This window comes from Euleptes europaea, chromosome 14 (assembly GCF_029931775.1).
Source record: "Euleptes europaea isolate rEulEur1 chromosome 14, rEulEur1.hap1, whole genome shotgun sequence".
In the NCBI taxonomy this organism is placed as follows: domain Eukaryota; kingdom Metazoa; phylum Chordata; class Lepidosauria; order Squamata; family Sphaerodactylidae; genus Euleptes; species Euleptes europaea.
In genome coordinates this window covers 25541427-25563900 of record NC_079325.1, presented here as the reverse complement: position 1 = coordinate 25563900, position 22474 = coordinate 25541427, and the positions used below count along the sequence as shown (strand labels likewise).

Genomic DNA, 22474 nt, shown 5'->3' with positions numbered 1-22474 from the left:
CAACAATTTTTGTCTGGTGGTAAAAGGAGGACATTCCCAGGTCTCAAGTAAAAGGAGTCCTGAAGTAGTTGCATAAAAGAATAATCTTCCATTGCTCCACCATGTAGTATGACTCTCCTGGAAAAGGAACATTCTGTGTTGCTAATACTTTGGTGCTTTCCCATCAAGTTTGCTATGGTGCAAAGAAGTCACTTGATTAAAGAATGAACTAGATCAGGGTCCAAACCTTTTTCAGCCTGTGGGCACCTTGGAATTCTGACACAGAATGGTTCGTGCAGCTGGTGGCTGCTAACAGGGGGAGGGGCACGCACGCGACTCATGCAGCACACGGATGTCACTTCTGGGTTTACCCTGAAGGGATGCGGATGCTCTAGCAATCGCCTTCAAGTTTTGGATTGCTAGAGTGTCCATGTTGCTTTCGGGTAAACCCGGAAGTGATGTGCGCAGGTCACACGCACCAATAGCAGACCCCCGCTGGCCCTCTTCTACCCGACGACCAGCTGAGGGTAGGCAGGCAGCCTGGTGGTTTGGTGGGCTTTTGCCTACCCCCACTGGGCAGTTGGCAAGCCTAGTCTCCAGTGAAAGGAGAGCAGTGAAGACCAAGCTGCATGATACATACAGGTGTGTGACCAGACTCTCAAACAGATGTACATTGGAGGAACACCTTTAAAAAAGCACTCATTTACTTGGAGCTGTGAAGGGGAGAAGGAGTTTCCAGATTCCGTCCTACCCCACTTTCATCAGCAGAAAGGGAGGGGGGACTTTCCCCTCTTCTCGCTGGCTCCATGTGTCTTTCCTGGGAAGATTTGGGGCAGAACCTGAAAAAATAAAATAATCAAAGAAATCTTTTTATCCCTGTTTGAGGCCTCCCCCTAAACAGAGCAGGGTTTACTTGTGTTGAATCATAAGAGAATGTGGTTTTTGATTTGCAATTGAAATACCAGTTTGTTAATGTTCATTATTAGTTTTGTGCATGTTTGTAATATACAAAGAGAGACAGGAAAGAAAAAAGAGATAGCATAAGAAAGTAGGGACAGTATACATGGGATGGTATATGTGGAAGTACTTCTGTACAAAGACTGGGGCAGTGGTCATTACAACATCATTCACCATTACTTCATGAGAAAACATCACTTCCTTCCTTCCTTCTAGAGAACACGTTGCACTGACCGTTTGATCAGCTTACTCTTGATAATGTCACTTCTTCATCACTTTTTTCTTTGTGCAGCCCAGTACTGTCTGTGGATGACTCAGCAGGCTGAGCAGTTGCACCTGCCCCTGATCAGGGTTTCCCTGATAAAAGCAGCCAGAGAAGGGTGAATCAGGGTGGAAGCAACGTGTCCACAAAGTGTGCGTACCTGCTGGTGCTCTGCATGTGTGACCGTTGGACTTAATGCTTTTTGGATTTGCCCTCCTGTTTTGGTGCTTGAACTTCTAACTACTTGTGTGCTGAGCCTGGATGGTGCCTTGGACTATGCTTACTGCCTGTTGCCCTAGGGGCCTGCCTGAATGTGGACATTTGGCTTGAGTAAACCTCACTTCACTAAATACAGTACTGGTTCAACAAGCGGGGACACATGGGCTGCCCCCCCCCTTGCTGCTGTCCCCTTTCTCTGCCTGGGAGCTGGAGTAGTGAAACAACGCTCTTTCCCTCCTCTTTCCTCAGATGTCTTTAAAGACAGCATGGCAAGCCCTCTGGGCTGACCCGTTTTTTTTGGGGTGCCCCAGATAAATTATGAGTTTGGTGCCCCTACTCAATAGAGAGAGAAGCGAGAAGTCTAGCATCAACTTTGTACTTATTTGTTGGATGTTCAAAATGAACAATATAAAAATAGATATGTTCTTGAAGAGCCCTCCATGTTCTGTCATAGCAGCTACAGAAGACCACAGTCAACGGATATGGAGCTTCTAGAAGCCAATTAACACCAAGCTTCCCTTCAAGCCACCACTGCAGTATGGCTGTCTGGAATCAGCAGGGCTAGCCTGTCTATTGGGTTCATATAGAGCTTTAGCCCCACCAACAATGCTAGAGTATATGCAAGTAACAGTGCAGTTATGGGTGATGGGTCCGGAACAACTTTGGAAGGGTTGTGGGAATGCATGCTCTCTGGGTCACAAAGTTTATAGTTACTTTGATATCCTGACTTTGGGTTCTCCTTGGCCCCTCTCAGCACTCCCAGAGACGGTGGTGGAAGGTATCGCACTGCCTTTCTCTAGGGTTGCCAACCTCCAGGTACTGCAAAACAATTCACAGTGCGATACTAGTTGGCTATGCAAAATTAATCAACACTAGGCTCAGTTCTACACATATATTCAAAAGGAGACAGTCAATACAAAAAGTAGTGCAAGCAATATCTACAAGTGAGCGATAATCAAACAAGGGAACATAGTACAATAAGTATCAAAGGACAAAGTCAAAGAACAATATGTACAAGAAATCTATGTCTAATGTTTCCCTTTGAGTCTTTTAAGACTTTCCCATTATGATATCAGTCTCTGTAAGAGCTGGTCCAGGAAGTGTCGGGAATCGGACTCCTTAATCTGCTGGCCGTGTGCTGCGGGAAATTCAAACGCAAGCGACCATTACATGGGCAAGGATCAACTTGCAGACTACTATGTAGCATTAACAAAATAACAAGGCTGAAGAAGCCATCATTGGTGAAAGTGTCTGTTACCTGGAAGACGTTTCCATTTCCATTTGACATTAAGTGCCAGCTTGGTCCTCGTTTGAATTTCCCGCAGCAAACGGCCAGCAGATTAAGGAGTCCGATTCCCGACATGGACCATATAAAAATCTACAGGAATCTTTTCCACTTTCTTGACCAGCTCCTACAAAGACTGATATAATGGGAAAGTCTTAAAAGACTCAAAGGGAAACATTAGACATAGTCTTGTATATATTGTTCTTTGACTTTGTCCTTTGATACTTATTGTACTATGTTCCCTTGTTTGATTATCGCTCACTTGTAGATATTGCTTGCACTACTTTTTGTATTGACTGTCTCCTTTTGAATATATGTGTAGAACTGAGCCTAGTGTTGATTAATTTTGCATAACCTCCAGGTACTAGCTGGAGATCTCCTGTTATTGCAACTGATCTCCAGCCAATAGAGATCCGTTCACCTGGAGAAAATGGCTGCTTTGGCAATGGACTCTATGGCATTGAAGTCCCTCCCCTCCCCAACCCCTGCCCTCCTCCCCAAAAATCTCCAGGTATTTCTGAATCTGGAGCTGGCAACCCTATCCCCTCCCCAAACTCCACCATGCCCCCAAATCTCCAGGAATTTCCTAACCCAGACTTGACAGCCCTACTTGGTAGCCTGGACTGGGGCTAGCATCCTGGATGTTCCGTAGGACCGATTTGCCTGAATCAGTCCGCCAGACCTAGCTGCTCCTGCTGCTGCTCCATGCCTCACCTCTGCCCTTTGAAGCAGCCAAGGCTGGACCCACAGCACTCCTAGTGGTGGGGGAAATGAACTACCAGGCTGCTGCATCTCTAGTCAGGGCAGTGGTTATGCTAATATACCTAGTATAATAGAGTGGATAACAGAAGCCACTGGCAGCCAGGTAGCCACTCCATCATGCCACTGAGCACACCACCTACTCTGGGTAATCTGGATTGAATCCCAGCGAGACAAGCGGACTAAACTTGACATAAATAAATAAAGATAAATTGTGAAATCTATTGGCTCATGCAAATCTTTTTTTTCCAATCTGAGGACAGAATTGTGTTTTGCATACCAAATGTGCATGCCGAATGTTTTGTAAAGAAAGAGAATAGCTTTGGTAAGGCAAGAAGAACACTTTCCTTAAACTGTGTAGGTTGCTCTTTAACATCTGGGGTGTTTAACCAGTGTTGAACCTGGAGGTACTGGAACTAAGGAATTATAATAGGTGGGGATTAGTTCTGTAAATTTTGCTTTGACAACAGTATGCCCTTTTTTTTGATGCATTGTTTAGCCTTTGTAGAGCGTTTGTTTTCTGGACTAGAAAGGAATTTTGATCTCTTCCCAAAAGAAAAAAAAATTCTTGTCCTAGAAAGAACTGTGTTGGAGAAATTCCTGGAGCCAAGTTATAGTGTCATTTGTCCCAGATCTTAAAGGGTAGTGGTTAGAAAAAGTTTATTTAATATTTCTTTGGGACAGTGCTTACGATGCAACCAAGTAATTCCCTCTGTAATATATTGGTTGCAATAAGGTTCTTCCATATTAAGCCATGTTTTTAACCTGGTTCCCTGAAATGTATTGATAGATATTTCTTATCATGAACAATCTTTGCTGTGATATCTCTTGGTGTGGATTTGTTATTTGGGTTTACAGGGCCAATTTAATGTGCCCTTTCTATTGTAGGGATACTCCATCTTCTAGATTCGTAAGTTGTAAATGCCATCTATGTCAGAAAATGCCTAGATTTGGTTCTTTCAGGGATTCTAAAACCACATGAAGGTATAGATTATTACAGTGGTTGTGGTTTTCAATGTCTTCCACCTTCAGCTGTAGTTCTGTTTCAGACTGCTGAAGCCTTCTAGTCCAGGGGTGTTGAACTCAATTATTACGAGGGCTGGATATGACATAAATGTCACTGGGTTGGGCCAGGCCATATCTCGCCAGCTCAGATCAAGAGTGTGAGGGGGTGGCTGCCTTGGCTCTCCAGGGGCTGGATCTGGATGTTTGACACCCCTGTTGTAGTGTGTAAGACCCATTTCTGTGGCAGCTGTGTTTTATATATCACTCAGAGATTGTCAATTCCGGTGATCTTCGTTGCTGAAGGGTCAATAAGAGACTTGAAAAAAGGCTGAGAGCTGGTTTTGCATTGCCCACAGCTCTTACTTAATGGCAGTCAGTCAATCTTTATTAGGGCCCACCAGTAGGATTGCCAAATGCCCGGTGGTGGCGGGTAAAATCCTGCCCATCCACTGGGCTGTCCGCCAACCAGCTGAGGGCTGGCAGACAATGTGTGCATGTGCGCGCGCACGCTGCACGCGCGTCACTTCCGGGTTTACCCAGAAGCGACGCAGACGCTCTGGCAACCTCAGCTAAAACTCTATGGAAACCATAGAGTTTCGGCTGAGATCGCTAGAGCATCCGTGTCACTTCCTGGTAAACCCAGAAGTGACATAGGTGCATTGTGCGGGGTGTGCGCGCGCACAGCACCAAATGCACATGCGCATTGTGCACTGCAGCTGCAGCCCCACTGGTGGAGCTACGGGGCCTGGCAAGCCTACCCACCAGCCATACAGAAGCAGAACAAACAAAGTCAGTGCAGAAATGCTAATGGTTTTTAAAGATAAACAGATTCCTTAATTTGTCCATTGATTCACTTTAATAAATTCTTCAGGAATAATGCTGATTGCTTTGTGAAAAATCAGTTGTTATTCCTATCTATAAAAGGAGGCACAAAGGATAATCCCAGTAATTATAGACCAAATAGTTTGTTGTCAGTTATAGGGAAACTTTATGCATTATATTTATATTAGTTTCTATCAGACTGGTCTGAATTTCTATTTGTAGTAAATCAAGAGCAATCAGGTTTAAGAAAGGGCAGATCAGATATTGAAAATTGCTATATTCTAAGCTTTCTTGTACATAAATATGTTTAAAGCCACAGAGGTGTCCTTCATGTATTGTTCTGAAAATGAAATGACCATAAATATTGATAAAACCCAAATCATCTCATAGGTTATCCGAGCTGTGTGACCGTGGTCTTGGTATTTTCTTTCTTGACGTTTCGCCAGCAGCTGTGGCAGGCATCTTCAGAGGAGTAACACTGAAGGACAGTGTTACTCCTCTGAAGATGCCTGCCACAGCTGCTGACGAAATGTCAGGAAAGAAAATACCAAGACCACGGTCACACAGCCCGGATAACCTACAAGAACCAATGAACTCTGACCGTGAAAGCCTTCGACAATATTCCAAATCATCTCCTTTGGAACTGCCTCTCACCAACTAATTAATTGGCCGATGGGAAACTATAAGATTGAACATGTTTGTTCCTATAAATATATACATGTTGTTTTTGACAGTAAACTATGTTGGAAGTTGCATATAAAATCAAATAAAGCTAAGGCCCAAAGGGAGACAGGAGCAATTTTTAAATTCATTTTTACGGCAGGAACACAGTATAGTCCTTATTTGCACTTCACTTATTTGCACTAAGATTATAAATCAGTTTTTATACACAGCACTGGTCTAGGTACAAGCAGTTGTTCCTCTTATTGAACTAATTCAACTTAAATCTGAGAACAATGTTTAAAGGGCCTTGATGTGCACAGGATGTATAGCCCGATCTCATCAGTTCTTGGAAGCTGAGCAGGGTTAGTACTTGGATGGGAGATCACCGACAACTTTGCAGATGAAGGCGATGGCAAACCACCTGTGCTTAATCAATTACCTTGAAAACCTTGTGGGGTTGCCGTAAGTCGGCTGCGACTTGATGGCACTTTACACATACATACACAGATGTGCAGTCTCTGTGGTGGTTAGAAGCTGATTCTATATGACTTATAAATGTGGTCTTGCTGGTTGCCTTTTCCTGACCCGGATAGCCCAGGCTAGCCCAATCTTGTCAGATCTCAGAAGCTTTTAGCAGGGTCAGCTTTCAGCCCTGGTTAGTACTTGGATGGGAAACCACCAAACAAAACTACAGTTGCTATACAGAAGCAAGCAATGGTAAACCCCCTCTGACTGTCTCTTGCCTTGAAAACCCTATGGGGTCACCATAAATTGCCAGCAACTTGATGGTGGGGGGTGGGGGGGAAGCTGTCTTTAGATTTAGGATTTGTCTTCTGTTTATTAGTGATCAGAACAACTTTATTTGTAGAAATATTGTCGAAGGCTTTCATTTATTTGTAGACTTGCTTAATGTCTTTCTAGTAGCCAGATTAGCAGAGAGGTTGGTTATCATTTCCCTCTTTCCCTCTTTTTTTGCCTGAGGCCTCCTGGCTTCTTGGAGCACCAGGGGAGGAAAAGCTTTTAAAGCCATTCTGAAATACCACGGCCTTGCTAGGCTTCCTCTTTGTGAATTTGGTCATAGTTTAAAGTCATACCTGAGACTATGTTGCTTGTTTTTAGCAGTTTTTTTATACCAGTGGGGGCGACCTCACTTCTACTCCCAGGTTGATGTCCATTTTAACAGTATGAATCACAACAATTTGAAATCTGTGGTCTGTGGATTTATCTTTTGAGACCAATAGAGCATGTGACAATACTCTTATTTCAGTGGCAACATTTTTTTTTGTCAGAAAATTTAACACCTAGAACCAGAGAAATCTCTCTCTTGAACGGAGTAAAGCATTCTGGGCTAACTGAGGAATACATAAAGCTCCCTCGTACTAAGTCATAGCCTTGGTCCATCTAGCTCTGTAAGGTCTCCTCTGATCGACAGCGGCTCTTCAGGGTTTTGGGCAAAGCAAGGTCGTTCCCAACAGCCGGTGCCTTAGACCTTTTAGCAAGCTATCAACCTGCAGAAGCTAAATTGTCTTTTTCATTCTTTAAATGTTTACTTTTGTACATTTTTAAGCTATATTTTTTATTTCCCCTAATTTCTCCCATTGCCTTTGTTAGGATATTTTTTGTTCTCACATACCTGCTAGTTATGAACCTCATTCGAGTAGCTGCCACTGCAGCTGGAAGGGGAATGCAGGAGAGATGATTCATCTGTGTTTTCATGACTTGCCCCATGTCTGTATCTCAGAACCATCCCCTTTCCTAACCATAAATCAACAGAAACTGAAACTCACACTCATTCTGAGTAACAAACACCCTGTTTCTAGATGGGGGGGGGAAGAGTCCAGTAGCACCTTAAAGACTCAAGTGAGCACTAACTCATGAAAGCTCATGTTGGAATAAAGTGTTAATCTTTTAGGTGCCACTGGACTTTTGTTTTATTTTTATTACCATAGACTAACACTGTTGCTCCTCTGGCATTGTCAGAGAGATAGCCATGAAAGACAGCAAAAACAGCAGTATCTTGTGGCATCTTAAAAATGTATTGGAGTCTACACTGTCAAGAGCTGGATGAACGGGCTCTGGCCTGTGAAAGTTTATGCTGCAGTAACAATGCAATCCTAAGCAGAGCTACTCCCCCTGAAGACCACTGAAGTAAATGGGTTTAGACGGGGGTATCTCTGCTTAAGATTGCACTGTAAACCAGCGGGTCTTTAACAGCCTAAGGACCTGTGATTGGGACTGTTGCGACTCATCCCTAAAAAGCAAAGCGCAGGGCATGGTATGGATTGAGGCCATGACACTGGGGAAGGGTCAAGCATAACTCTTTCTCTTGTGCCATTTCCTGACTAAAAATGTCCTCCCTCTGGTGCTGCTTTAAGCCTGGGTAGGGGAAAAAGACTTTTATATTGTGTCTGTCTTTTTTCCCTACTAGGACTTAAAGCAGCTGGAGCCAAGGATCATTTATGATTGGGGAACTGGCGTGGAGTGGAAGCAGAGCAGCCAGCTGTGGGCTGGGGAATACCTGGAAATTTTGGGGGCAGAGCTGAGGAGGGTGGGGTTTAGAGACGGGAGGGACTTCAATGCCATAGAGTCCAGTGGCCAAAGCAGCCATTTTCTCCAGGTAAACTGATCTGTGTCGTCTGGAGTTCAGTTGCAATATCAGGAGATCTTCAGCCACCACCTGGAGTTTGGCAACCCCAAGTGGAAGAAATAACAACCCTCTTTGCCATCTCCTTAGCCCTAATCCATATTTCTCCTTGCCACCCCGATGCTTTTTAAGCGGTCCAGATGACACATTAGGTAATCTAGTCACAGAACTCCACCGTCCTAGCATACATAGTTTAACCCTAAGGAGCTATATTAGTGGGGTTTTTTTTTAATTTACTGAATAAGTGGAGACTCCACCAGCACTTCTTCCTAACACTGTAAAAAGCATCCTGAGATTCGCGCTTTCATGAAGGCATGCGGTGCTGTCAGAATGTCGCAGGAATCAAACCTCTGAGCTGTCTCCTCTTTTTAGTATGTATTTCAAAGCTCCTTACCCTGAAAAAAAGCCACCTAAACCAAACCCTCACTAGTACAAATACCCGCCCCCCCTACCAAGGCAGCCAAACCCTACGGTCATCTTCATTTTCACTTTGGGCAATACCTCGAAAGAAGCCATCCCTATATCCTAATTCGAGTGACGCTCTCTAAATCAGCTTGAAGTTCTGCCGGCTGTGGCACTGTTGCAACTTTAAAAAAGTTGTGCAACACCTTTGGTAAACACTTCCTCATGCAGGAACAAGAATAAAGCTGAAGGACTCCGTTGCTTCTCACAGTTGAAGTGAAGACCGGCTCAAGTTGGCACTAACATTCTCAAACTGGAAGGCTGCCGTTGCCCTCTCCCCAAAATGATTAAAGTCCTCTTTGTTACTACCTGCTTGCTTCTCTTTCTGCATCAAGGTAAGGGTTATATTTTCCCCCCTTTTAACTTCTGTCAGCACCTGCTAAAGAGCAGCACGGGATCGGTTTCTATAGCTTTTGTTACTTGTGTAATGATTAACGAGTAAATGCCAATGTTACTTCGTATCGCTGAATGGATGCCTTTAAAAACTATCTTCGGAAGGCTGGTATGAAAATGGTCCTAGGCATGTCAGGTGAAATAAAAGGAAAGATTTAATTAATTTGTTGATGAATGATCAAAAAGGAAAGCGGCGCTGGTAGTTGTAGCATAGCAGAAAGACAACAGAAAGGGAAATTAGTCAAATGTGAAGTTAGAAAGTTAGTTATAGCCTGGTGACTTGAGGAATAAGCATACATAGTATTTATGCAGCAAGTGAATTTTACTTTAATTATCCTTACTGAATGAATCACACTGCGTTTAAGATGTTACGCAACCACTTGCCTTTTTTTTTTAATGCCAACGTTACAGATTTTTGCCAGGGCAAAAACACAATGAATCAATATTTGGATGGGTCCTTTTTCCCAGGGCACAATATGATTGTGATGTAAACCATTGTTAACCATTGTTAAACGTGGGAGGAAACATACGTATACCTGTTCGTTTCCCTTCAGGAGGCACAAAGTTGCTGGCAGAGGGCAGAGTTGGAGGTTCTAAACTAGCAAGGAAGAAATTGTTAGGATGTTCCCTCCCTCCCTCTCACTCCAGTACCCCACTGAGGATTGCCATCTAGATAGCTGGTTTTGGGGAGCGGGGAGAAGGGCAGGGGGAAAAACTTCATTATCATCATGTGTGGCTTGAACTTTGAAGTGTGTGCCTTTTCTTAAAAAAAATATATTCAACTCAGTAATACCCCAATCCCAAAGTTATGTAAAAGTATATCCTGTGACCTTGATAAAACAGAGCAGACTCCTACCCAAGTAAAAAAAGTTTAAGTCCAAATACTCCTTGGTAGGGAAGGGGTATATGGGGGAATCAAATTTCACCCCCCAAAACAATAGATTGACTTTATAAAAGGTCGCACAAATGGTGGAGATCTGTACATGGGTCTTGCAAAGGTTGTTAACAGCAGCTACAGGGACCCTGATTTGGATCAGGGCTGTGGAGTAAGGGGGATTGAACCCTTCTCTCTGTGCACCATTTTTAGGTGGCTGTATGGAAAATGGTGCTTGGAGGAAAGGATTATACCCACACCCCTTATAATTCCCACTCACATATTCTGGCCCAGATGGGGAACTGTGTACAAAAATGGCCACCGAACACACCATTTCCCAGCCTCATCCAGCAGCTGATTCGGATCAAGACAGGGTTGTAGGGTCTTGACTCTTTACCTTTCCCCCTTTTCCCAGTGCCAGTCCCACCTAGAGCTGCTCTTTGCCCCACAGGAAAAAAACATACAGGTACCCATATATATGGGGCAAAGAGCAGTTCTTGGTGGATGATTGAGATCTCCATGGAGAAAATGGCACAAGGTTAAGCCCCCCTCTCCTCACTGTTGATCTAAACCAGGCGCTGGATCAGGCCAGGGAATGATGTGAACAGTGGTTGTTTGTGCACACAATTCCTACCTAGGGTAGAATGTGTGGATGGAATCTTACTCCCATACTCATCTAGAGCAGGATATTGGGGTCTGAGAATTGTCTTCCAGGGAAGTTTGGATAGGATTGCAATTGAGAGGTACAATTAATGGAGCGATTCTCCTGTGCAACCCCATGTTCTTGCACTGCCATGCACTAGCTCAGTTCCCATTCATTTCCACAGGGTTGATGCAGGAGAAAATTCCCATGTACCCCCCCCAACCATTCTTCATAACTGTGTGTTTATGTGTACATGCATGTGCATGGCCAGGTTTGGAATTGCAATGAGCTGTAACTCGTTACTGGTTATCCGGGCTGTGTGACCGTGGTCTTGGTATTTTCTTTCCTGATGTTTCACCAGCAGCTGTGGCAGGCATCTTCAGAGGAGTAACACTGAAGGACAGTGTCTCTCAGTGACAATGACTCAGCTCAAACCCAGCCCCCTTCTGACTATTACTCTTCCAACACACTTTGACACTGAGAGACACTGTCCTTCAGTGTTACTCCTCTGAAGATGCCTGCCACAGCTGCTGGCGAAACGTCAGGAAGGAAAATACCAAGACCACTGTCACACAGCCCGGATAACCTACAAGAACTGATGAACTCTGACCGTGAAAGCCTTCGACAATTCTAAGCTGGCCTACTTAGAATTTTATTCAGTGGGCTTACTCCCAGGAAAGCATTCTTGGGTTTGCATAGACTTTTAAGACACTGTTTTGTCCCTAGTACAATGCTGATTATATCTAGAAATGGAGTGTTTGGTCTTGCTGGGAATCCTGCTTCCATTCCCGCTGAATCTAAAATAGTAACCATGATTGGAAGTTCTTTACAATGTGAATATTTGTTGCAGTGTACATTAGGCCCAATTCACCTGCCATCACTTCCTCAAAACCTAGGATGACATTGTTTTTCACACCAGATGCAGACAGCTCAGGACAATGGGGAATGCCAGACAGAAACAACCAGTTGGCCACTAGAAACCGTCATGGCTGCCCCTCATGGAATCCTGGGGTCTGCAGTTTTGTGAGAGACCTTAAGGTAAAGGTCTCCTGTGCAAGCACTGGGTCATTGCTGACCCATGGGGTGACGTCACACCCTGACATTTACTAGGCAGACTTTGTTTACGGGGTGGTTTGCCAGTGCCTTCCCCAGTCATCTTCCCTTTACCCCCAGCAAGTTGGGTACTCATTTTACTGACCTCGGAAGGATGGAAGGCTGAGTCAACCTCGAGCTGGCTACCTGAAACCAACTTCAGTTGGGATCGAACTCAGGTTGTGAGTAGAGCTTGGACTGCAGTACTGCAGCTTACCACTCTGCACCACGGGGCTCTTCTTAGAACTCTCCTTATTCTCACAATACTGCTATACCATGAAAGTGAAATCAGTTTAAGACCGGTTGACGTTTGAACCTTGCACCCTCACTTGGCCAACTGAAACAGTCCACTGTTAGCCTCTAAACAGCAGAAGACAGAACTGATCAGGTACACTTTAACCTCTTTCCTGTGTAGGAGTCACACAAGGGCCAAAGGGAGAATGTTACAGCATAGTTATCTGGCATTCCTATTTGCTGACTAATAAGGTGAGCACATCTGCTCTCTAATTAGTTTTTTTCAAGCGGGAGATGAAGATCACTGCATAGGTGTTTCCCTTGCATGGGCGTGACAGTAATATAGTCATTAATCACATTGCATAGCCCCAAGCTGGTGATATGTCTGGGGTATTGTAAATATAGTGGTGCCTCTTGGAGTAATGCTTTCATGAATGACAATTGTACCTGTCAGGCATGTGTACAAAAGGCCTACTCAGGAAAAAAGAGTCCTAGGCTGGAACATCAATTATGAATCCAGAAGCTGCACCACTCCCCTTCCCCCCAAACTGCTACAAAAAACTGGTTTTCAACCAGCTGCATAAACTCCTTGGAGGAAGGGTGGGTTTTAAAAAAAAAGTATAGATAGAACTGTTTTGCCAGGAATGTGAAATGTGAAGGTAACACCCAATGTCTGGGAAATCCTCACTATTTCAAGCTGTGGGGAGGGATTGTGGCTCAGTGGTAGAGCATCTGCTTGGCATGCAGAAGGTCCCAGGTTCAAACCCCAGCATCTCCAGTTAAAGGGACTAGGCAGGTAGGTGATGTGAAAGACCCCTGCCTGAGACCCTGGAGAGCAGCTGCCGGTCTGAGTAGGCAATACTGACTTTGATGGACCAAGGGTCTGATTCAGTATAAGGCAGCTTCATCTATTTATTTGTTCAAGCTGCTTTATAATGAGAGAGCATTGTCCCATCTAGCCTGGTATTATCCTGTCTGATTGGCAGCATCTCTTTAATGTCTGCTACTCAAGATGCTGAGGATCGAATCTGGGACTTCCTTCATGCAAACCATGTTGCTCTTCCCAAGTTACTTGAACAGATGACCCAAGAGACAGCCTGCAAATACTATTTTCCCCATAGAAATTGCTTTAGGGAACCAAAAATGCCTTTGTAACATTAGCAGCTGTTGCACCAATCCCTGTCTTCTCGTCACACTTGCTAGTCTAGCAGCCACCTTAAGGAGAAGGGCAAAGATTGCCAAGTTTAGCAAGCCTGAAAGCTATGGGCTGTGACTCATTCTGCATGTACAAATGTGAGAAAAACCATCTCCGCTGATCCATACACATTCTCTCCATTTGCTTGGCATTTTGCTAGTTGTTATGTGTTGTGTTTTTTTTTGGGGGGGGGCTATTCAGTTCATAAAGGTTCCTAGAGCAGCTGCCAATAAACTCTCCCCAGGCCATCAAAATCAAACAATCAAACAATAAACATGTAATACAATTCCAAAATTGAAAACCGCACAGCCAAAGGCCAGATGTAACAACCCTCTGTATATAAAAGCTTCCTAGAAGGGAAAGGTCCTTACCATTCTTCAAAAAACAAAACCTGGGAGAGTTGATCTGGCAGGGCTTTTAGGAAAGAGAATTCCATATGGACTTGTGGTGTCTTCACCTTTGATGGAGCCTATAGTCAGGATTGTCCAGTTCTTAGGTGGATCCTTCCTAGATTTCTGTGGGTGCAAAGAAGGAGGATAAAAGGCCCCCAAGTGTTGCTCCTGGTAGATGCGGGACCCACAACAAGAGCTTAGGTTTCCCGTAGGAAGAGGGATTGGTAAAAAGTATCCTTCCTCCTTGTGCCCACAGGAATGTAGGTGGGATCCAAGGCCTTATATCGTTTTTCTTAGAAGTATATATCTGGGGGTGGGGGGATAAGGGAGGTGGCATGGAATAGCCTGGTCTTGTCAGATCTCAGAAGATAAGCAGGGTTGGTACTTGGAAGGGAGACCACTAAGGAAGACTCTGCAGAGGAAGGCAATGGCAAACCACCTCTGCTTCTCACTTGCCTTGAAAGCTCCTTGCTAGGGTCATCATAAGTCAGCTGTGACTTGATGGCACTTTACACACACACACACACACACACACACACACACACACACACAAATATGGGGATATTCAGATGCTATTAAATTCCATTTGACTATACTGGAATGATATCAGAACAGATGGGGAGGGGAATGTTATTGGATCCTAGCAATCTCCCTCTTAAGCTTGTGGTGAATATGGTGATTCAGTCTGCTGATAAAGGGACAGAGAACAATCATAAAATGGGATCAAACAAACCAATTAAAAGCCCAGATGCTGAAACCATCAGTTTACACATATATGTGTAAGATAGATAGCAAGCTTGAACAAAAATTCAGACTAACCTAGATTACCACAAAAACCTTACCTCAGGCCACAAAACCGGTTAGCTTTGTTTAAGACTATTTTTTATGATTGCTTCTTTGTATACTACTACTTTGTATATTACTACATTGTAGTAACTTGAAATTAAGGTGGTGGGACTGCTGTTCTCCTCCCTGTATGGTACCCTTTCAGTGTGATCTAGTGATAGGCTAGGAAGTGTAAAACTTGGGTCATCGACATGCTGACTGGGAATGTGGGACTCTTTGGCACATCCTGCTGTCATTGTCAGCAAAGGCTTGCGGAAAGGGTGAACTAATCTAGAAGAGTGTAAAACACAATTGCACATAATATTAACGCCATGTAAAGTGAGCCTGATCTCATCAGATCTCAGAAGCTAAGCAGTGTCAGCCCTGGCTAGTAATTGGATGGGAGACCACCAAGGAATACCAGTCGTTATGCAGAGGAAGGCAACGGTAAACCACCTCTGTTGGTCTCTTGCCTTGAAAAACCCTACTGGATTGCCATAAATCAGCTATGACTTCACGGACCTTTACACACCCACAAAAAGAAGATGATTCATCATTCCCTGCCCAACCAGCCTCCAGGCTTAATTCCTTTCTAAGCCAACCTTTAGTCACTTATAACTGAACTCTCAACCCTCTATTCTTGGCCAATTCCATTTTCTAACATAGCTGGAGGCAGAGAAATTTCTTTTTCATGATCCAGTAATCTCAGTCCCAAGGAGTATTCTAATTGTGACCACACACACACATAGGTCAAGTGATGTTTTGTAACAAAGGGGAAACAAAAGCCAAATAGGAGCTGTCTGTAACTGGAGATTGGTTGTGTGTCTTCCTGTCTGTGCCTGTATTGGCAGAGTTGGGGTTACTGGATATGTGGAACAATTCTGAGTAATTCTCCACTCCAGGAAGTTCATCATGTCACTTGGTTTTCCAGAAACTGAAACCATCTTATTTTGGAGGGCCTTTGTTTGGTTTTATCACCTGACATTGCCGTGTTCATCTGCTTTAGTGGCTTTCTGTGGCTGATTTTATGATGGCTTAACTGACAGCTTCTTATATCTTTGTTTTGATTTTTTTTGCTGTTACATGGCTCAAGATGGGCTGTATGGTTAAAAACAACTTTGAAAAAGATCTAGAACATGAGCGGGACTCTATATGTCTGTTAGCTAGGTTGTCATCTTGAATGTCTATTCTATGAACATTTTGAGTTATGTGTGTGTTACGTGCCATCCAATCGCTTCTGACTTATGTATGACTGTGAATGGATGAATGACCACTAAAATGTCCTATCATTAACAGCCTTGCTCAGGTCTTGTAAACTGAAGACTCTTATTGAGTCAATCCATCTCATGGTGGGTCTTCTTTTCCTGCAGCCTTCAACTCTTCCTAGCATTATTGTCTTTTCCAGTGAGTCTTGTCATCTCATAATGTGATCAAAGTACGATAGCCTCAGTTTAGTCATTTTAGCTTCTAGGGAGAGTTCAGGCTTGATTTGTATCTAGAACCGACTGATTTGTCTTTTTGGTGATCCATGGTATCTATAAAACTCTCCTTGAACACCACATTTCAAATGAATCAACTTTCTTCCTTTCAGCTTTCTTCATTGTCCAACTTTACACCTATACATAGTAATGGGGTATACTATGGCATGAATTACCTTGATCTTGGTCACCAGAGATACATCCTTACACTTAAAAATCTACTGTAGCTCCTTCATGGCTGCCCTTCTCAGTCTCAATCTCCTTCTGATTTCTTGGTTGTAGTCTCCCTTTTGGTTGATGTTGGAGCCAACGAATAGAAAAACTTTAACCATTTCAGTTTCTTCATTGTCACGCTTAAACTTGTGTGATTCCTCAGTAGTCATTACTTTTGTCTTCTTGATGTTCAGCTGTAATCCTGCTTTGGCACTTTCTCCTTTAACCTCCATTGCTATTCATTTCATGTATTCAGTTTTCCGCCAGTAATGTGGTGTCATCTGAATTTTTCAAATTTTTAATGTTCCTTCCATTTTTACAGCTTTATTATTTGTATTTTTAATTCTTACCCTTTATTATTTTTATAATTGAGAGACAGGCTATTCTAAAGAAATATACAGACAAATGCTCCCCCCAGCGTTCAGTATTAACTTTGAAATCTTGTATATATGTATGTATGCTGTTGCCACGAACATAATTGGGTTTTGTGATACCACAGAATGTTCATGAGTATTTTAATGCTGTGAGAGGAGTAATGCTGAGAAGATGCAGCTGCTGAGATACAAGGAAAGTTAGTTGAACTGCAAAAAATGGGACTGGAAGATTAAGTAGAATGCAGGGAAGTGAGAAAAAAACTTCCCTCAATACCCAGAGTACTGGTTTCTTTACAGTGGGTCATTCCTTGCCTCCAGGGAGGATGCTTCCCTCTTACCTTATCTTTTCTTCTGTCAGAGAGTTTACAGGGTGGGGAAGACAATAGGCTCTTCGGTTCTTGTAGGCTATCCGGGCTGTGTGACCGTGATCTTGGTAATTTCTTTCCTGACGTTTCGCCAGGAAAGAAAATACCAAGACCACGGTCACACAGCCTGGATAGCCTACAAAAAGCCTTCGACAATACAATAGGCTCTGTTTGGTGAACCTATGAACTTTCACCTTGTAGAAAGCCTGGCCCAATAGCATGCCTTCAGGGAAGGAGAGGATTAAACAGGCTTCACTGTCCCCCTCCTCTCATACCTATTGGCATTTTTACAATGCTCTCTACCAGCGAACTTGTAGCTACTAAGATAATTCACAACTGAGTAGACTTCTCTTCGTACTGAGCTGCTTCTTGTGTAATGGGATTAAAATGTCGCCATCAGCCTGAGTTCCGCCATGTCTGCAACACTCTTCCACTTTCCTCAAAGAAAGAAATCTGTCAACACAGATAGGAGAGACTGAGTTGACGATACCATTCTTTGCCTTTAATGCTTTATACAGCTTGGTCTTTGAGGTACCTTCTAGAATGCCTGTTTGGTCATTATCTTCATCCATAGATCCATGTGCCTCCTTTGGATATTAGGTTGATGGAAACATAGGACAAGGCTGTAATGTATGGGCATCAGTTAAGACCATAGCGAAGGAAGCCCAGGAGCTTGAGTCCTGGGCGAAGGATCCTAAGCCCTGCTCGCATGATTGGCCACAGCCAACACATCCTATTGGCCCTAAGCCAGGTCATGCTATTGGTGACCTGGGGGTTGTTTTCCCCCTATCACGGATCAGGGGGGGAGCGGCCACCTGGGACCAGGGGAGCATATAAGCAGGGCCAGGTTGTCTAGTTCCCCAGTTCCATCTGTTATTGCTGAAATCAATAAAGCTGTGTTGTTGTTGGAACTCCGTCTCGACCTCGTGTGTCCTCCCCACGCGGACTTAACAGTGGCGACGAAGGCTGGTAGGCAGTCCGGCTTGCTACCGAAATCACTCTCGCTGAAATCTCCTGCGAGTCGCCGCGACTTCACAGTGCCCGGTAGGCAGTCCGGCTTGCCCTTGCTGAATTCACTACGACACACCTGAGACGCAACACTGCGCTGACATGGCTACCCGGGGGTCTCTGGAAGAATTCGACCCCACCAAACCGGGCGGCTGGAAGAGCTACGCGAGCCGGCTGGCCTTCTACCTCGACGCCAACGATATCACCGATGTCGGGAAGAAGCGCTCCGCCTTCCTCAGCGTGTGCGGGGCCCAGACCTTCGACCTCGCTCAGTCCCTGCTGGCTCCCGCCGAACTGGAGGAGACGCCATTTCCGGCGATCATGGCGGCGCTGGGGAGCCATTTCAACCCCCAGCCAACTCGGGCCACTCGCCGCTTGGCGTTCCACCTGCGGGACCAGGGACCAGGGGAATCTGCAGCTGCATACATCGCCGCTCTACGCACGGCCGCCCGTTCCTGCGAGTTCCCAGACCTCAACGACCGGCTGTGCGACCGCTTCGTGTTTGGCCTGCTGAGCGACAAGTTGCGGCGCCGGCTCCTCGCCAAGAAGGACCTCGCGCTGACCGCAGCCATCGAGGAAGCCACCGCGGCCGAATCCTCCACCAGGCCCGGACGTCTGGGTGACCGGGCCACACCGATTCCCCGTGATCCGGTTCCAGTCCACCACGAGAGCGCCAGCGACGCAGCCTCCAGCGACGAGGACGAGGCTCACAAACTGAGCGACCGCGGGGCCTCTCGGGGGCGCCGGGCTCGGGGCACCACAGACCGACCTTGCGCGAGCTGTGGCGAGCGACACGACCGCCACTCCTGCCGGTTCCGCGACGCCTCTTGCCGGGCTTGCGGCAGGGTCGGCCACATTGCCAAAGTCTGTCGCTCGGCGCCGAAGGGTCGGTCCTCGCGCCCAGCCAGGAAAGACGCCGCCCCGCGCCCCACCCACGACTTGGACGCTGACGAGCCCACCAGCGGCCGCCGGGGTCGCCGCGATACCGAGCTGCACAGCGTCTCCCTCCACAAGGTGCACGGGGCAGACAAGGTCGCCATCGTCGTCAAGATCGGCGGTGCGCCTTGCGAGATGGAAGTGGACTCCGGGTCGGCTCTCTCCATTATATCGATGGACACGTACCGCGACCTGGGCCGTCGCTCTGCCTCCCTCCCCGAGCTGCGACCATCCCGCGTCACCATTTGGGACTATCAGCAGCGCCGGGTGCCGGTCCGGGGGGAGGCCCGCGTGCCCGTTCAATTCCGGGCCCGTTCCGGGCGCCTCCGCCTCATCGTGGTCGACGGGCCTCGCGCGAGCCTCCTGGGGCTCGACTGGTTTCCGGCGCTCGGCCTTCACATCGGCGGCATCCACCACATCAGCCAGGCCGCCCTCGACGACGTTTGGGCGGAGTTCGAGGACGTGTGGAAGGGCCCACTGGGCTGCTACAAGGGGCCGCCGGTCCGCCTGCACGTCGACCCCGCCGCTGCACCCATCCGCCTCAAGCCTCGCCGCGTCCCCTTCGCCCTCAAGCCCCGGATCGACGCGGAGCTTGACCGTCTCGTCGCTCAGGGGGTACTGGTACCGGTCCCCAACGCCCCCTGGGAGACCCCAATTGTGACGCCGCTCAAGCCCAACGGGGACGTCCGCATCTGCGCGGACTACAAATGTACTATTAATACTGCGCTGCGGCCGCACGCCTACCCCGTGCCCGTTGTCAGCCACCTCCTGGCCTCCCTTGCTGGGGGTCAGGTGTTTGCCAAACTGGACCTCGCTCAGGCTTACCAGCAGCTGCCCGTGGACCCCGAGTTGGCCGAGGCGCAGACGATTGTCACTCACCGGGGTGCCTTCCGGGTGACGCGCCTACAGTTCGGGGTCAGCACGGCCCCGGGCATCTTCCAGAATTTGATGGAAGACCTCCTGAAGGGCTTGCCTGGCGTCGTCCCGTACTTCGATGACGTCTTGATTGCCGCAAGCTCCGAGGACGAGCTCCTGGATCGCGTCCGCCGGGTGCTCCGCTGTTTCCGAGATGCCGGGTTGACGGTCAAGCGAGAGAAGTGCCAGCTGGGCCTGCCGCAGGTGGAGTTCCTGGGCTACTTGATCGACGCAGAGGGCATCCATCCCACGCCCGACAAGATCAAGGCGATCCACAACGCCCCGCCGCCCCAAAGCAAACAGGAGCTCCAGTCGTTCCTCGGCCTGCTGAACTTTTACCACGCCTTCCTCCCTAACAAGGCGTCGGTTGCCGAGCCGCTCCACCGGCTCTTGGACAAATCCTCCCCGTGGGTGTGGGGTAAGTCGCATCAACGGGCGTTCGAGGCTACCAAAGCCCTCCTGTCTCCCTCCAGCTTGCTCGTCCATTTCGATGAGAAGCTTCCCGTTGTGTTAACATGCGATGCCTCGCCCTACGGTGTCGGAGCGGTTCTGAGCCACCAGCTGCCAGGCGGTCGGGAGGCCCCGATTGCCTTCTACTCCCGGACCCTCTCCACTGCAGAGAGGAACTACGCGCAAATCGACCGGGAGGCGCTCGCCGTCGTGGCCGGCGTGAAGAAGTTCCACGACTACGTTTATGGCCGTCCCTTCTCCATCATCACCGACCACAAGCCACTTTTGGGGTTGTTCGTGCCGGATAGTCAGACACCACAAATCCTGTCCCCCCGCATGCTCCGGTGGTCGATTTTTCTCAACGCCTACGACTTCCGGCTACTGCACCGCCCCGGGTCCAGCATCGCGAACGCCGACGCACTCAGCCGTTTGCCGCTCAAGGACTCCGACCCGGACCCGTCCCCGGCCTACAACGTCATGCTGCTGGAGACCCTGCCTGAACCGCCTTTGCATGCCTCGGACATTGCGGCTCACACTGCGAAGGACCGCACCCTCGCCCGCGTTTTGAACTGGGTGGGGAAGGGGTGGCCGGCGGCCAGGCCGGAGGGCGAATTCAAGCCCTTTTTCACGCGACAGCATGAACTCTCGCTGAACAAGGGGTGTCTGCTCTGGGGGAACCGCGTCGTGGTTCCAGCCAAACTGCGCACCAAGGTCCTGGACGCCCTGCATGCCTGCCACCCAGGCATAGTGCGCATGAAGGCCCTGGCGAGGAGCTATGTGTGGTGGCCGGGCATAGACGCTGCTGTGGAAGAGTGGGTGAGCCGCTGCCAGCCGTGCCAAGAGTCGCGGCCCGAGATGCCGCGAGCCCCGACCCACCATTGGGAGTCCACCCACAAGCCCTGGTCCCGCCTCCACATCGACTTTGCCGGCCCGTTCCAGGGCAAAACTTTCCTGATCGTGGTGGACTCCTACTCCAAGTGGCTGGAGGTTTCTGATGTATGCTCTATGACCTCGCGAGTGGTGGTTCGAGAACTGCGGAAGCTTTTTGCCACCCATGGGTTGCCAGACACGGTGGTCTCCGACAACAGGGCCCAATTCACGTCCACGGAGTTCCAAGAGTTCCTGGCCAAAAATGGAATCCGCCACACAACCTCGGCCCCGTTCCACCCTGCCACTAACGGACAGGCAGAGAGAATGGTCCGCACGACCAAGGAAGCGATGCGGCGCATTGAGCGCAACGACTGGGACAGGGGGCTGGCAGAATTCCTCCTGTACCAGCACACCACGCCCAACTCCACCACCGGAAAAAGCCCCGCGGAGCTCCTCATGGGCCGCCGGCCAAAAACGCCACTTGACCGGCTACACCCCGACCTTGCGCCAGAACGCCCTCGCCACCGAGAAGAACCAGCAACCCCACGGGTCGTAGAGCAGGATGCCCCCGTCTATGCCCATAACTATGGAATGGGCCCGGCCTGGATTCCGGCTACCGTGCAGGACGCAACCGGCCCAGTATCCTATCGGGTTGCCACCCCCGAGGGTCGAGTCCTCCGGCGACACATCGATCAGCTGCGCCGCCGACTGGCTGACGAGCCCGACCGCGCTGCTGCCACAGAAGCTCCAGAGCTTCCCAGAGTGCCGGAACAAGCCGCACCAGGGGAGAGCGAGCCGAGCGAGGAGCGCCTGTCTGCCGGCATGCACAGAGAGCTCCTGGAAGCCATTTCTCCCACCTCCTGCGAACCCGGGCCGACTGCTGCCACAGACGCGGCCCCACCACCCACAACACCAGTTCCGGTACCGCGTAGGTCGCAGCGGTTACGAACACGACCCCGCCACCTGAAAGACTTTGTGTGCTCGTGAGTGTTTGGACTTAGGGGGGAGGGGTGTAATGTATGGGCATCAGTTAAGACCATAGCGAAGGAAGCCCAGGAGCTTGAGTCCTGGGCGAAGGATCCTAAGCCCTGCTCGCATGATTGGCCACAGCCAACACATCCTATTGGCCCTAAGCCAGGTCATGCTATTGGTGACCTGGG

At 47.9% G+C, this 22474-nt stretch overlaps 1 protein-coding gene across 1 annotated transcript; it reads left to right on the top strand.

The window, feature by feature from the left end:
* The first annotated feature begins 18245 nt into the window (after positions 1–18245).
* LOC130487414 (uncharacterized protein K02A2.6-like) lies at positions 18246–22301 on the top strand. Its single transcript, XM_056860905.1, has 2 exons — positions 18246–18604; positions 19142–22301. Exons 1-2 carry the CDS (start codon positions 18246–18248, stop codon positions 22299–22301), a joined length of 3519 nt encoding a protein of 1172 aa, XP_056716883.1.
* Positions 22302–22474: the final 173 nt, after the last annotated feature.